This window comes from Chlorocebus sabaeus, chromosome 12 (genome assembly GCF_047675955.1).
Source record: "Chlorocebus sabaeus isolate Y175 chromosome 12, mChlSab1.0.hap1, whole genome shotgun sequence".
In the NCBI taxonomy this organism is placed as follows: domain Eukaryota; kingdom Metazoa; phylum Chordata; class Mammalia; order Primates; family Cercopithecidae; genus Chlorocebus; species Chlorocebus sabaeus.
In genome coordinates this window covers 70233166-70248825 of record NC_132915.1, presented here as the reverse complement: position 1 = coordinate 70248825, position 15660 = coordinate 70233166, and the positions used below count along the sequence as shown (strand labels likewise).

Genomic DNA, 15660 nt, shown 5'->3' with positions numbered 1-15660 from the left:
AAGTTTTTAAGGGGAGCTCTGTAGTTTTGCCTTTCCCTTAGTCTAAATTAGTAATACCATGGTTAAATTGCCAAAACAAAACATCAGACAGCAAATTCATTTTCAGTATTTATTAGGATATAGAAGATTAATGATTGTTGATGCTTATTGCATTCTTATTGCATTCTTAAATTGTCTTTCAAACCACTTGCTATTCATAAATTCAAAACTAATCTGATACTTAAAAATTCTTTTGCTCTGATGGCAAGACGTATCTTTATTATTTAATTATAATGAATATCTTGTATGACTTTCATATATTCTTTATTCATCTGGAACTGACTTAACTAATATTTTAAGCAGAATTATTAAAACATAACTGAGATGTATGTATACATATCATTATCGAAATATTCACATACTATGAAATTCACCATTTTACAGTATACAGTTCAATGAATTTTAAAAACTATATTCCTAAGGTTGTGCAACTAACTATCACCACTGTCTAATTCTAAAACATTTTTATCATCCCAGAAAGAAACTTGTACTGATTGAAAGTTCATCCTTACTCCTTCCTTCCCCCAGCCCCTGGAAATCACTCATCTACTTTCTGTCTATATGGATTTGCCTATCATGGATATTTCTTATAAATGGAATTACATAACATGGGGCCTTTTGTGTCTGGCTTGTTTCACTTAGCATAATATTTTCAATACTTTATTCCTTTTTATTGTTGAGTAGTATTTCATTGTATGGATATGTCACTGGTATTTATCCATTTGTCTAGTGATGAACATTTGAGTGGTTTCCACCTTTTGTGGGTTATAGTTTTAAATATGTATTTTTCAATATTGGTCATATATATGTAGGTGTAATATACACACAGCAAACCAAGTCTTTTGCTTGAAGTCAGGTTGATGTTGTAATTGTCACTGTTTAGCAAAATTGCTTGTTTACTTTGTGCCCAATCTCTTTTCCTCTTTACCCCCATGAAAGTTTTTATTTCTAACAAGACACTTGGATATTAAATCTTTAAATAAATTATGTTTGGTATTTTATTTTATGCAGTAGCTTAACAAGCCATACATAAGTGTTTGATGATATTAATATAATTATGCTTTTATGTAATTGATATTCAGCATAAAATTCAGCATAAAATGTTAGCCTATAATTCACTGGAAGTAATTGATCTGCTTTATTAATCTCTGGTTTGCTTGTCTTTCATAGTTGATGTTAATATGTCTATCCACCTCACTAGATCCACAAGAAGGTGCTGTGGTGGTTCTCCCTGCAGACTCTCAGCAGCGTTTGGTTCAGCTTGTGTATTTCCTACCCAGTCTGCCTGCTGATCTGCTTTCTCGGTTAAGTCGTTGCTGTATTATGGGAAGACTCAGTTCAAGTTTGGCTGCCATGCTTATCGGGATACTGCACATGAGGTAGCATGCTGAAGTGAGCTGTATTTTAAGTGTATAATCTTTTCCCCCTTTTACTGGTAGTTTGTGAATTATGGAAGGCTTTTGAAGTCGCATATATTACCTTCATTTACTCTTAATGCAACAGTTAAAACTGTTGATATCACTAGGTAGAGTAAGTTTACAAGAGTAAGACTGTTTCAAATTACTTGGTTAATAATTTTTATAGATAGGTTGGAATAAGAGTTGAAATAGAATTAACAAAAGTGTGTAGTAAGGGATTTATTGGTAGGTGAGGGTGTCATACTTCAAACCTTTGTTGTTATGGAATTGCAATATAGCCCTTTTCTTCAGAGAGCTCAGAATTTAATGTAGCTGGTGAATTAAATAAGCTCGTGGACTGAGACCAGGAATTACTTGTAATCTCTCACTTTTGTTTTCCTGGTGGTATAATAAACATAACATAAAATTTACCATTTTAACCTTTCTTAAAAAGTTTTGCCAGGCGCGGTGGCTCACGCCTGTAATCCCAGCACTTTGGGAGGCCAAGGTGGGCAGATCACGAGGTCAGGAGTTTGAGACCAGCCTGGCCAGCATGGTGAAACGCCATCTCTACCAAAAATACAAAACTTAGCTGGGCATGGTGATACGTGCCTGTAGTCTCAGCTACTCAGGAGGCTGAGGCAGAAGAATTGCTTGAACCCAGGAGGCGGAGGTTGCAGTGAGCTGAGATGGTGCCACTGCACTCCAGCCTGGGTGACAGAGCGAGACTCCGTCTCAAAAAAAAAGTTTTAATATTTCAAGAGACAAGTTCTCACTCTTACCCAGATTGGAGTGCAAGTAGCATGATCATAGCTCACTGCAGCTTTGAACTCTTGGGCTCAAGAGATCCTCCCGCCTTGGCCTCCAAAGTAGCTAACACTACATGCCATTTTCCATAGCCATTTTACTCTGAAACTCTGAAAGGTTTTATACTGCTCGTGTTGGAAGTATCCTCATGTGTATATCTTCAGTCATAGTATTTTAGTATTCAGCAGTATTACTGGTTGTGGGAAGGGTCTGATGTGGTTTTAGGCAGAAATAGAAATCTAGGCTGTAGTTGAAAAGTTTTCTTGTATAGATCCCCTATCTCAGGTAGATAAGAGTAGCTTGCTTTTAATAGACTTTCTTCATACCAGTATAGGACAGATATTTAACTCTGGTCACTGGAAGTGTGCTTCAAAACGGACAGTAAATTCGCCTTTTACCAAAACAGAGAACAAAACATAAATAAAATATTGTTTGTATTTAAAAATTCTAGGTTTATTTCTTCCTTGTATATGCCCATTAAAGGGGCCTGGACATATTTTTTAAGAATTTTAAATGTTAGATTAGTTTTCCATGTTTTTTCTTTTTAGATATTAAAAAATTGCACTTTGTTTTGTGTAAGCAAAGTGCTAGGCCTTTTAAAAGTTAAATTTTTTAAATTTTTTTCTGTAACTTAAGTGCTTGTTTTTTATTTGACTTCCAGTAGAGGGCACTCTGTTCTTAGATATAACTTAGATTCAGTTCAGTTCAATCACCCCTTGAATGTTTCTTGAAATTGATTCTCCTTGGAAGATGCATTTAATGTCTTCCTCAACATCTGTTCACTTATGTTTAGTAACTTTTGTCAAGGATGTTTTTTAAAATCTTGGGGTTTTTTTTTTTTTTTTTCCTTTTATCTTTTTGTGGCGATGAGTGGCGAGAATTGGGAAAATATATTAATTTTACAAATACTGATAATACGGACTCATATTTAAACGATTGTCATTGTAGTTAAAGTCTGCCAAATTAAATTTTGCTTTTTAGTATTTGTACAGAGTCCATTAGTAGACTTCTCTCTATATAGGTGTATTATTCCCATCTAAAGTAGTCCCTTTTTAAAAAGAATACAAAATTAGGACATTTTAGCCTTGTTGAGCCCATGGCACTATCATTTTATCACTTTTCATAGGGTCATAATAAGACTAGCTGGGTGCAGTGGCTCACGCCTGTAAATCCCAGCACTTTGGGAGGCTGAGGCAGGCGATCACTTGAGGTCAGGAGTTTGAGAGCAGCCTGGCCAACGTGGTGAAACCCCATCTCTATTAAAAATACAAAAATTAGCTGGGCATGGCAGCTCGTGCATGTAACCCCAGCTACTAAGGAGGCTGAGGCAGGAGAATTGCTTGAATCCAGGAGGCGGAGGTTGTAGTGAGCTGAGATAGTGCCACTGCACTTCACCCTGGGTGACAGAGGGAGACTCCATCTTAAAACAAGGACTGAAGGTTAGTTCATTCAGACATATATATGTTGGGTTACTTCATATCTTTAGTTTTTTATTCAAAATAACTCCTCTTCTTGACCATGACTATAAAAGTGAACTTTTAAATTATTTGCCACTTACACTCTTAAAATATTGCTTCTCAGTCCCATGCATCCTGTGCACTGTTGCCAGATTGATTTTTCTGCAGTACTCCTTTACTCAATTCTGATTTTTATCTTGTCACATTAATTGGTCTGTGAGATCAAGTTTAGCTCAATTTTTGTAGTTCTGATACCTTGCCATCTGTATTAAAGCATTTGTCTAATGGCAGGACATGTACCACCTAAGCAGGGATTCCATGTGTTAAAAACCCATCAGCTAGAAATCATTCATGTTTATTTTCTCTCAGCTTTTAAAAAATGTGTTTGGAATTGCTGTCTCTACCTTTTTACCAGTTAGTTATAGTTTTTTTATAATCTGATGTTTTCCTCATACCATTCTACTTCTGGTGTTTCATCGTAATATCCAGTGGCCTTTTCTCAGTTCTTACCCCACTACCCCAATTTATTTATAGCCAGATTGGGGGAACAGAAAGTATAAATATGGAAAGATGCTCCATGGTGTTAGATAAAAATCTCTGAGGAAGGAGAAATTGGCTTGCACCAGGAAGTTTGGCTCGGGTTTCAAATAGGGTGAACATATGACCTGGTCTGCCAGGAACAGTTCCATTTTACTCCTTTTGGCCCAGCATAATCAGCACCAGCACCCTCTTTTGCTCACAGAAGTGTTCAGGCTTGGAAAGTATATATGGTTTTCATAGTTTAGTTTTAAAGACAGTGTGCTATATTGCTTGTCATTTATCACTTTTCACAGGGTCAGAATTTTAAATAGGCTGTTAAATAAATTTGCTGCCCCTTTTGGCCACTGGATGGCACAGTGGCTTCCTGTTTTCATTGAGTTCAAGAAGATAATAGTTTGTTTTCCAACCACTATTTTGTACTTCTTTCTGTTGAGCATCTGTACTTTTTATAACCCCCTTAGCTTGTGCTCTTGCCCCATAGACGTTTGCTTATCACCTGGGAATGACACCCAAGAAGAGTGTTTTCATTATTTTATGCCCGTCCCCTCGTAAGAATATTAATAAGGCAGGGTGCAGTGGCTCACGCCTGTAATCCCAGAACTTTGGGAGACCAAGGCAGGTGGATCACCTGAAGTCAAGAGTTTGAGACCAGGCTGGTCAACATGGCGAAACCCCATCTCTACTAAAAATACAAAAATTAAGCATGTTGGTGCACGCCTATAATCCCAGCTACTCAGGAGGCTGAGGCAGGAGAATCGTTTGAACCCAGGAGGTGGAGGTTGCAGTGAGCTGAGATCATGCCATTGCACTCCAGCCTGGGCAACGAGAGTGAAACTCCATCTCAAAAAATATATATATTAATAAATATAAGTCCAATTATTATAACAGTAAAAAAATTACTAAGTGCTTATAGGTGAATTAGAAGTTCCTAATTTTGTTTGATATTTATTCAGATGTCTGTGATAAAAAATTTTTAGTATCAGCTTGTCTGATTATTCTGAGCCTTTCTGTAACACCCATGGTTGACATTTGTTTTCTTCCTAGCTTTACCTTGAAGGGAATTTTTAAGGGAGACGCTAGAAACTGATCTCATAGGAGGAACCAAATAATCCTCATTTAATGAGAAGCTGCTTTACATTTAGCTATTCCTTTTGAGTCCTCTGCCAATACCTTAGCTGCACTATTGTGAAATAGACCTAGTTACAACTTTACTAAGAATAAGAACACACAGTTGCCTTACAGTGGCTTTAAAGATAAGTTTTCTTTGCCTAATTAAGATACTTTTGCTTAGTTATGTAGGAAGCTGAAGCTTGTTTAAACATATTTGCTGAGGGTAAGACTATAAAAATCAAATAGTAAATACATAGCAGCTGAACCTACCACTGAAAAGCAAAACTTCATCTTGGCTCCTTAGAGTCTGATTTTCAAGTGGGATGGAAATTTTCTGTTATACTATATATGTTGGTCAAGTATGCTTTTTAATGAAAGTTTATATTAATATGTTTGAATTTCAAACTTTTCTACTATGGTACATGAGCCCTTGGATATGAAATTAATACAAGGCATATATGGGTTTTAAGCTATGAAATCAAACTTGTTTTCAGTAAAGAAAAATGGTTATATACTGTGCTACGTTTGAAAAGTCTGTCAAGTTGGTCACTTCTGGTAATACTTCTCCCTTTGTTTTTTATAGATCATCATTTTCTGGGTGGAAGTATTCGGCTAAAGACTGGTTGATGAGTGATGTGGACTATTTCAGCTTCTTATTTTCCACACTTACAGGTAACCACATTCACTTGCCAGATTAAAAAAGAAAAAACCTAATGTGAATCACAATTTTCCTTCTAAGATTTGCCATTTTATCAGTTTGGTTCAGTTTTGAAGATGATAAATATTCTGTCTTGGAGTGATTTTTGTGATTAGTAAGTGGAAATTGAAAGAATATTTCTAACCTACATTGTTAGGCTCCTGAGGCAGGAGGATGGATGATTTATCTTTAAATCTCATAGTATGAGTATCAAAACCCTGAGCATTATTTGAATGTCATGTTATTGTATTTTTAAGTTTGATGTACTGTTACTATTATTTTAAATGCATTATTTAAATATTTTCATTTTATACTTGGATAATGATGGGATTCTTTGAAATTTTCTGAAGACTTGAAATTAGGAGAGTTAATATAGTGTCAGAGTCCAAAAAGAACTTGACAGTTCCAATACTATGCTGAATCTAGCAAGATAAATATTTCAGAAGATAAACGTAAGCTCCTATATGTTTATTGTATACTTTTGAATGTGTACATTTGAGGTGGGGGAGGCTGTGTGTTTTAATAATAGTAGTTGTCAAAAAGATTTTAGTGGTTTTAGAAAGCTCATTGGGAGTCAGTACTATGACATGGCTATCAAACTAGATGCTGCCTCTTTAGGTTGTGCTTACAGAAGTATAGTGATTTGAACATCAAGGTAGATAGGGTTGGGCCACATCAGTGGTATTCTGATCTTTCTGAGAACTACCTTTCAGGAGTGATTTTGGCAGGTTGTTTGTGTAGGTTAGGCCAAGTGTAATAGAGGTGGTAAGGGAAATTAGAAATTGTTGAATGAACTATACACGTATTGTCAAAGTAAAAACACTTAGGGCGATGGAGTAGTTTTAAAACATTTGAAGGGCTATTATCTAAGAACCTAAAGCATTTGATATATATGTAGAAGTATATTATTGCTTTTACTTGCTCATTTGCTTTTTTAAACCTACTATTAATTGGAAAGATTATGCCTTTCACTCTAAGTGTCAAAACCCTAGTAGAAGTGGTAAAACCGGTTTCTTGCTATATTATAGATTGGGTCTGATCACATCTTTTCTGTAATTATATGAATTTAACTGTCTTCATTGCTAGCATTTTTTAAAATATTGCATGAAATGCAGAAGCTCAGAGAAAACAAGGTAGCTTAAAGAATGTTCACTTGAAGACATACGTCATCTGTTTTTTAAAAAATTATGAAAAATGTCACTGCCTTTTTTTTAAAATTGGCTTTCTTTGTTTACCTGTATTAGGGTTTTCGAAAGAGGAGCTGACTTGGCTTCAGAGCCTTCGAGGAGTTCCTCATGTCATCCAGACACAGCTTTCCCCTGTGCTTCTCTACCTTACAGATTTGGATCAATTTTTACACCATTGGGATGTAACAGAGGTAATAGTTCATTTAAAAAGAAACCGATAATTATTAAAATTCAGTTCATCAGCCAGCAATAGTTACTATATGTGAATTGCCTTGTGTGAGAGCTTTTCAAAGATACTTGTTTAAAGTGCTTATAATCTTGGATAGGAGAAGTAAGTTTGAAAAGGGAAACATTCTTTATAAATTATGCCACTAGAACAGAACAAATCAGCAATTTGAATGATAGATCTGTCTTTTTAAAAGAGGAAAGCATTATGTAAGAGGAAGAATTGAGGTTTTGAAGGATAAGACTTAAGAAAGAGTTGGTATCCTTGAAAGTGACTTTTTAAATGGAAGATTATTCACCAGTTCCTTTGGTTTTAAGAATTACTATGTAGCTTATTAAAATTAAATTTAAAACCCAAATTCTTTAAGTTTTGAAGTTTAGTTTACAAGTCTTTTTTATTTTATTTTATTTTATTTTATTTTATTTTATTTTATTTTTTTCAGACAAGAGTTTTGCTCTTGTCACCCAGGTTGGAGTGCAGTGGTACAATCTTGGCTCACTACAACCTCCGCCTCCCAGGTTTAAGTGATTCTCCTGCCTCAGCCTCCCAAGTAGCTGGGATTATAGGCATGCGCCACCACACCTTGCTAATTTTTTGTATTTTTAGTAGAGGTGGGTTTCACCATCTTGGCCAGGCTGGTCTTGAACTCCTGACCTCAGGTGATCCACCCACCTCGGCCTCCCAAAATGCTGGGATTACAGGCATGAGCCACCACACCTGGCCTACAAGTCTTATTTTTTAAGTAAATTTAAACATTTAAAGGAGGACTTTGATTTAATTTTATTCCTTTTACAAACCAAATTTTTTTTACTTTCTTAAATAACCGTAATAGTATTTGTCAAATACTTCAGTTTTCTGACAAACCGTCACAAATAATTGAAGTAAATCTTAGAGATAGCTAATAAATTGAACATATAAATATCGGAAATCTTATGTTTTAGTACTACTTAATGAAACTTCAGATTAAAACCAGAGGTCAAAATTAATTAACTACTGACTTTAAAAAGTATTTTTTGTTACTGTTTTGGGGTTTGGTTTGGTGTTTTTTGATTTTGTTTTTTTGAGACGGAGTCTCGCTCTTGTCACCCAGGCTAGAGTACAGTGGTGCTATCTCGGCTCACTGCACCCTCCGCCTCCCGGGTTCAAGCGCTTCTCCTGCCTTAGCCTACAGAGTAGCTGGGATTACAGGCACCCGCCACTACTCCCGGCTAGTTTTTTGTGTTTTTAGTAGAGACAGTTTTGCCATTTTGGGCTGCTGAACTCCTGACCTCAGGAGATCCTCCCACCTTGGCCTCCCAAAGTGCTGAGATTATAGGCGTGAGCCACTGCTCCCGGCCTGGTGTTTTCTTTTTAAGAGATTTTGCTGTTTTGCCCAGGCTGGCCTTGAATTCCTGGGCTCAAGTGATCCTCCTGCCTCAGCCATCTGAGTAGCTGGGGCTGTGGGCATATGGCATCATGCCCAGCGGCTGACATATTTTAAATTGGAATTACAAGGCTGATCTTTTGCCCTAATAGGCAAAATTGTCTTAAATGTTACAAATACTTACACTAAATACACAAACAATATCACAAACATTAATACTAAGGGTTTATTTAATTTCTAAGTTTTTAAGTTTATTTTTATTTTTTTGTGTGTGCGTGTAAATTTAGGGGTACAAATACAGTTTTGTTACATGCATAAGACTGTACAGTGGTGAATCAGGTATCTGAGAGTATCACCCAACAACGTACACTGTACCCATTAAGTAATCTCCCGTCATTCACCCCACTCCCACCCATTCACCCTTTTGAGTCTCTGTTGTCTGTCATTTCACACTCTATGTCCATGAGGAGACATTATTTTTAGCTCCCACTTACAAGGAAGAATATGCACTACTTGTCTGTGTCTGACTTGTTTCACTTAAGATAATGGCCTTCAGTTACATCCATGTTGCTGCAGAAGGCATGATTTTATTCTTTTCTATGGCTAAATAGTATTTCATTGTGTGTAAATATCACATTTTCTTTATCCACGCATATGTTGGAACATTTAGGTCAATTCCATATGTTTGCTATTGTGAATTGTGAATAGTCCTGCAATAAACATAGGTATCTTTTTGATGTAATTATTTCTTTTCCTTTGGGTACATACACGGTAACAGGCGTGCTGGATCGAGTGGTAGTTCTATTTTCAGTTATTCGAGAAATCTTTCCACTGATTTCCACAGGGGTTGTACTAATTGACATTCTCAACCAACAGTGTATAAGTGTTCCCTTTGTCTTCTTAATAGCCATTCTGACTAGTGTAAGATGATATCTCTTTGTGATTTTAATTTGTATTTCTCTGATGATTAATGATGTTGAGCATTTTTTCATGTGTGCCTTTTTGGCCAATTTGTCATCTTGAAAAATACCCATTCATATCCTGTCTACTTTTTAATGTGGTTATTTGATTTTTTGCTGTTGCTTAAGTTCCTTGCATTGTAAATTTTTGGTATTAGTCTCCTGTTGGATGCATGGTTTGCCTATATTTTCTCCCATTCTGCAGGTTTTCTGTTTGCTTAGGTAATTATTTTTCTGTGTAGAAATTTTTTAGTGTAATGAAGTCCTATTTGTCTATTTTTGTTTTTGTTGCTTGTGCTTTTGGGCTGTTAGTCATGAATTATTTGTCTAGATCAATGTCCAGAAGAGTTTTCTCTAGGTTCTTAGTATTTCTGTAGTTTCATATCTTACATTTAAGTGTTTAATCCATCTCGAGTTGATTTTTGTATATTGTAAGAGAGATCCAGTTTCATTTTTCTGCATGACATTCCAGTTTTCCCAGCACCTATGGTAAAAGTTGTCCTGACTCCACAGTAGTTCTTGTTGACTTTGTCAAAGCTGAGTTGGTTATAAATATGTGCCATTATTTTTGGGTTCTCTACTCTGTTCCCTTGATGTGTGCATCTGTTTTTATACCAGTACCATGTTGTTGTGTTTACTACAGCCTTGTAGGTAATGTAAAGTATCACAGGGAATGTGATACTTCCAGCTTTGCTCTTTTTGCTTAGTATTGCTTTGGCTATTCAGGCTCTTGTTTTGGTTCCATATTAATTTTAGGATTTTTTTTTCTAATTTTGTGAAAAATGACATTGGTATTTTGATAGCAGTTTCATTTACTCTAAAGATTAATTTGGATAGTGTTGTCATTTTAATGATGTCAATTTTCCTATCTGAACATTGAATGTTTTTTCATTTGTGTCATCTACATTTTCTTTTATCAGTGTTTTCTAGTTCTCTTTGTAGAGCTCTTTTACCTCCTTGGTTAAATATATTCCTAGGTTTGTTTGTTTTTGTAGCTATTATAAGTGGGATTGCCTTCTTGATTTTGTTCTGAACTAGTTATTGGTATATAGAAATTACTGATTTTTGTATGTTGATCTTGTATCTTGAATTCATTTCTAGATATAAGATCATACCATCTAGTTGGATATGGTGGCATGCACCTGTAATACCTCTACTTGGAAGGCTGGGGCAGTAGGATAGCTGGAGCCCAGGAGTTTGAGGATGCAGTGAACTATGACTGTGCCACTGCACTCCAGTTGGGGCAATAGAGCGAGACCCCATGTCTTAAAAAATAATCGTATCAGCAAACAGGGATAATTCAACTTCCTCTTTTCCAATTTAGATGTCTTTTTTTTCTCTTGCCTGATTGCTCTGGCTAGGATGTCATGTACTGTGTTGAATAGGATGATGAAAGTGGGCATCCTTGTCTTGTTCCATTTCTTACAAGAAATCTTTCCAACTTTTCCTCATTCAGTGTGATGTTGGCTGTGGGTTTGTCATATATGGATGGCCTTTATTACTTTTGAGGTATGTTTCTTCTGTGCCGAGTTTGTTGAGGGTTTTTATCATGAAGGGATGCTGAATTTTATCAAATGCATTTTTTGTGTATTTTGAAATGATCATATGGTTTTTGTCCTTAATTTGGTTCATGTGAAGTATCACATTTATTGATTTGTGTATATTGAACCATTCTTGCACCCCTGAGATAGAAACCCTGCATCATGGTATATTATCTTTGATGTACTTTTAGATTTGATTTGCAAGTATCTTGTGGAGGAATTTTGTGTCTGTGTTCATAAGGGAGTAAAAGAATGAACAAAGCCTCCAGGACATTTGGGACTTATGTAAAGTGACTAAGCTTATGAATTATTGGTATTCCCAAGGGGAAGAAAGATTTAAAGTTTAGAAAACCTAGCCAACCAAGTAATTGGTGAAAACTTTCCAAGCCTAGCAGGAGATTTAGACATCCAGATTCAGAAGGCCCAGCAGTCCTCAGGAGAATACATTGCAGAAAGGACTTCATCATGACATATTATAATCAGACTGTCTAAAGTCAAAATGAAAGAGAGAATTCTAAAATCAGCAAGAGAATCGTGTCTAGTCATTTATAAAGAAAATCCCATCAGACTAACAGCAGACTTTTTAGCAGAAACCTTACAGGCCAAAAGAGAATGGGATGGCATAATCAAAGTGCTGAAAGGAAAAAGCAAAAAAACTCTGAAAGCCAAATAGCAATTTATTGGCTGAAAGTTGGGATTGGAGAGGTGGTAAAAGATACTCATACAAACAGAAACCAAGAGTGAGCAGGAGTAGCTATACTTTTACAGGTAAAACAGACTTCAAATCAGAAACAGGTTTAAAAAATACAAAGAAAATCATTATATAATGATGAAGGGATCAATTCAGCAAGAGGATACAACAATTCTAAATATATATGCACCCAACACCAGAGCATCCAGATTCCATAAGTATTACTAGATCTAACGGAAGAAATACATGGCAATACAATAATAGTGGGGTGCTGTAACACCCCACTCTCAGCATTAGATCATTGAGAAAGAAAATACAAAGAAACATTGGATTTAAGTTGAACTTTAGACCAAGTGGACCTTACAGACATTTATAGAACATTCTACTCAACAAACTGCAGAATATGCATTCTTCTCATCATCACATACAACTATCGATCTCCCAGATAGACCATATGGTAGGTCACAAGTCCCAACAAATTTTAAAAAATCAAAATTATACCAAGTATCTTCTCAGACCACAGTGGAATAAAATAAGAAATCAGTACCAAGAGGAACTTTACAAATGATGCAAATACATCACTTTGCATAGAAATATTGCAAAATTAAAAAACATACACCTGAACGATGACATGCTCCTGAGCAATTATTGAGTCACTGAAGAAATTAAAATAGAAATACAGAACATTTTAGAAACAATTGAAAATGGAAACAAATCATACTAAAACCCGTGAGATACAGGAAAAGCAGTGCTGAGAGGGAAATTTGTAGCATTAAATGTCTACATCAAAAAAGTAGAAAGATTACTAATCAACAACCTAACATTGTACCTTAAGGAACGAAAAGTAAGAACAAACCAAGCCCAAAATTAGCAGAAGACTTGAAATAACAAAGATTAGAGCAGAACTAAATGAAATAGAGATCAAAAAACAATACAAAGGGTCAACAAAATGCAAAGTTGGTTCTTCAAAAAGATAAGATTGATAGCCAGTAGCTGGACTAAGCAAGAATAGTGAAGATCCAAATAGACAAAAACAGAAATGAAAAGGAGACATAACAACTGATACCACAGGGACTATTACAAACAACTATACACCTACAAACTGAAAAATCTAGAGGAAATGGATAAATTCCTGGAAACATACAACTCCCCCAAGTTGAACCAGGATGAAACAGAATATCTGAACAGACCAATAATGAGTAGTATGGTTAAATTGGTAATAAAAAAATCTCCAGGCTGGGCACAGTGGCTCATGCCTGTAATCCCAGCACTTTGGGAGGCTGAGGCGGGAGGATCACGAGGTCAGGAGTTCAAGACCAGCCTCACCTATGGTGAAACCCTGTCTCTACTAAATATACAAAAGTTAGTCAGGTGTGGTGGCATGCGTCTGTAGTCCCCGCTACCTGGGAGGCTGAGGCAGGAGAATCGCTTGAACCCAGGAGGTAGAGGTTGCAGTGAGCCGAGATCGTGCCACTGCACTCCAGCCTGGGTGACAGAGCGAGACTCCATCTCAAAAAAAAGATCTCCAAAGAATGAAAAGCCCAGGACCAGATGGATTCACAGGTGAATTCTGCCAAATGTACAAAGAAGAACTAATACCCATTCTCGTGAAATTGTTTCCAAAAATCAAGGAGGGAAGAGGGAATTCTCCTTAATTCATTCTGTGATACCAGTATCACATGATACCAAAACTATACAGGGACACAGCAGAGAAAAGAAGACTACATTACATACCTATTTGTTTCTCCTTTTTCTCTTTTTTTTCCGGAAACATCGTTTCACTCTGTCTGTTGCCCAAGCCGGAGTGCAGTGGTGCAGTCTCAGCTCACTGCCAGCCTCCGCCTCCTGGGTTCAAGCGATTCTCTTGCCTCAGCCTCTTGAGTAGCTGGGATTAACAGGTATGAGCCCACACACCTGGCTAATTTTGTATTTTTAGTAGAGACAGGGTTTCACCGTGTTGGCCAGGCTCGTCTTGAACTCCTGACTTCAAGTGATCTGCCTGCCTTGGCCTCCCAAAGTGCTGGGATTACAGGCGTGACCCACCGTGCTTGAGCCTATTCTTTATTTCTTAAATTTCTTTCCTTTTCTTTTGAGACCAAGTTTCACTCTTGTTGCCCAGGCTGATGTGCAATGGCACAATCTCAGCTCACTGCAGCTTCTGCCTCCTGGGTTCAAGCGATTCTCCTGCCTTAGCCTCCCGACTAGCTGGGATTACGGGCGCCTGCCACCATGCCCGGCTAATTTTTTATATTTAGTAGAGACGGGGTTTCACCATGTTGGCCAGGCTGGTCTTGAACTTCTGACCTCAGGTGATGCACCTGCTTTGGCCTCCCAAAGTGCTGGGATTACAGGCATGAGCCACTGTGCCTGGCTGCTATTTCTTAACATTCAAAGGTGCTTGTCCAGTGAGAATGCAAAATTATGCCATCCTAAGTAATATTGGTTTCATTTTTTTCATGCAAAATCTGAAGTAATATTCTCTCCTGGCTGATTTTATTTTTTGTTAGCCGGTTTTGACAGTGTTCTCAACAGGGTAGTCTCTCAGTTCAAGTTACAACCTAATTATTTTTTTATTGTTGGTGGTGTGTCAATTAATTTATTAACTTGATATTTTCATTTTATTTTGAATTCTCTTCATGTTCTTCCTATCTCTAGGGACTATATCTTTTATAGTTATTTAACTTATTTCTCTCATGGCTTTGTTTGACTCTGGTCACAATGCTAGGGTCATGCCAATGACATCCTCATTTTATTACCCATAGTGCCTGGTACTGTATTTACTTATAGGTCTTGAAATCTTACATTTATTTTAGGTTTTCAGCTTGCTTTTATCCCTCAGGGTCTGTATGGTGACTTGTAAGTTCTCAGGGAAAGCTCAGCTTCTTATGGGTATGGTAGCACATGTAACTTTCTTGGTATGATACTTGGGGAGAGTTCAGGTGGTCTCCTATTTGTGAAAGAGAAGATTATATTAGAGTAGTTATGGCAGACCAGTTTTCTGCAAAGAACAGTGGAGAATGGAATTTAGAAACCAACATGTGGAATTTAGGTGTGCTTATTGCTGTTGGGTGTTGCTTCTCCCGTATCTTCTTACTGGACATAAAGTAATCATTCAACACCACAGAGTTTATTCTAGTTATATCCTGTTTCTTTTTTGTACCTGCTTTCTCTGATAGAAAGCTGGCTCCAGTTATACTTAATATATTTACTTGATCAGCTTCTCTGTAATTAGTCTTCCTTTGCTCCCACCCCTCTCATGTCACTCCATTTGGACTCTGGTTCTTGCAGGCTGTCTACTCTGGGCCATCTCAGCACTCCTGCCAAATCCAGTGCCAAAGTTTACCTAGTTTGGCCCCACCCATTGGCTTTAGAACTGAATCGTTTAGGGCAGCAAGGGGAGGCAGAAGGGAAGTGATGAAGTGGTTATTATTGAATGTGCACTTTTCAAATGTGGTTTACCTTTGATTAATAAAAATATTCACCATGTTTGTTTTGAAGTAGGAAGATGGCCTTGGAAATGAGTTTTTTCTGATTGTTACTTATAGGTATAAAAGAAAAAGTTACCAAATAAATTATCTGGGGAATATCTATAAGATACTTTACAGAGAAATAATGTATAGATCTGTTGATCCCTGCCCCCACTCTC

General features: G+C 36.8%; 2 protein-coding genes across 9 annotated transcripts in view; one reads left to right on the top strand and one right to left on the bottom strand.

Moving 5' to 3' along the window:
* INVS (inversin) overlaps window positions 1-15660 on the bottom strand; it is a 234741-nt gene that overhangs the window by 9990 nt on the left and 209091 nt on the right. The gene's annotated exons all lie outside the window — the stretch shown is intronic.
* The window catches only part of TEX10 (testis expressed 10), a 50530-nt gene that overhangs the window by 24732 nt on the left and 10138 nt on the right, over window positions 1-15660 (top strand). For all 8 annotated transcript variants that reach the window (XM_073021811.1, XM_037982831.2, XM_007968576.3 and 5 more), the window contains 3 exons: window positions 1241-1418; window positions 5934-6022; window positions 7292-7425. In XM_073021811.1, the coding sequence (XP_072877912.1) occupies window positions 1241-1418; window positions 5934-6022; window positions 7292-7425 (401 nt within the window). The remainder of the gene's footprint in view (window positions 1-1240; window positions 1419-5933; window positions 6023-7291; window positions 7426-15660) is intronic.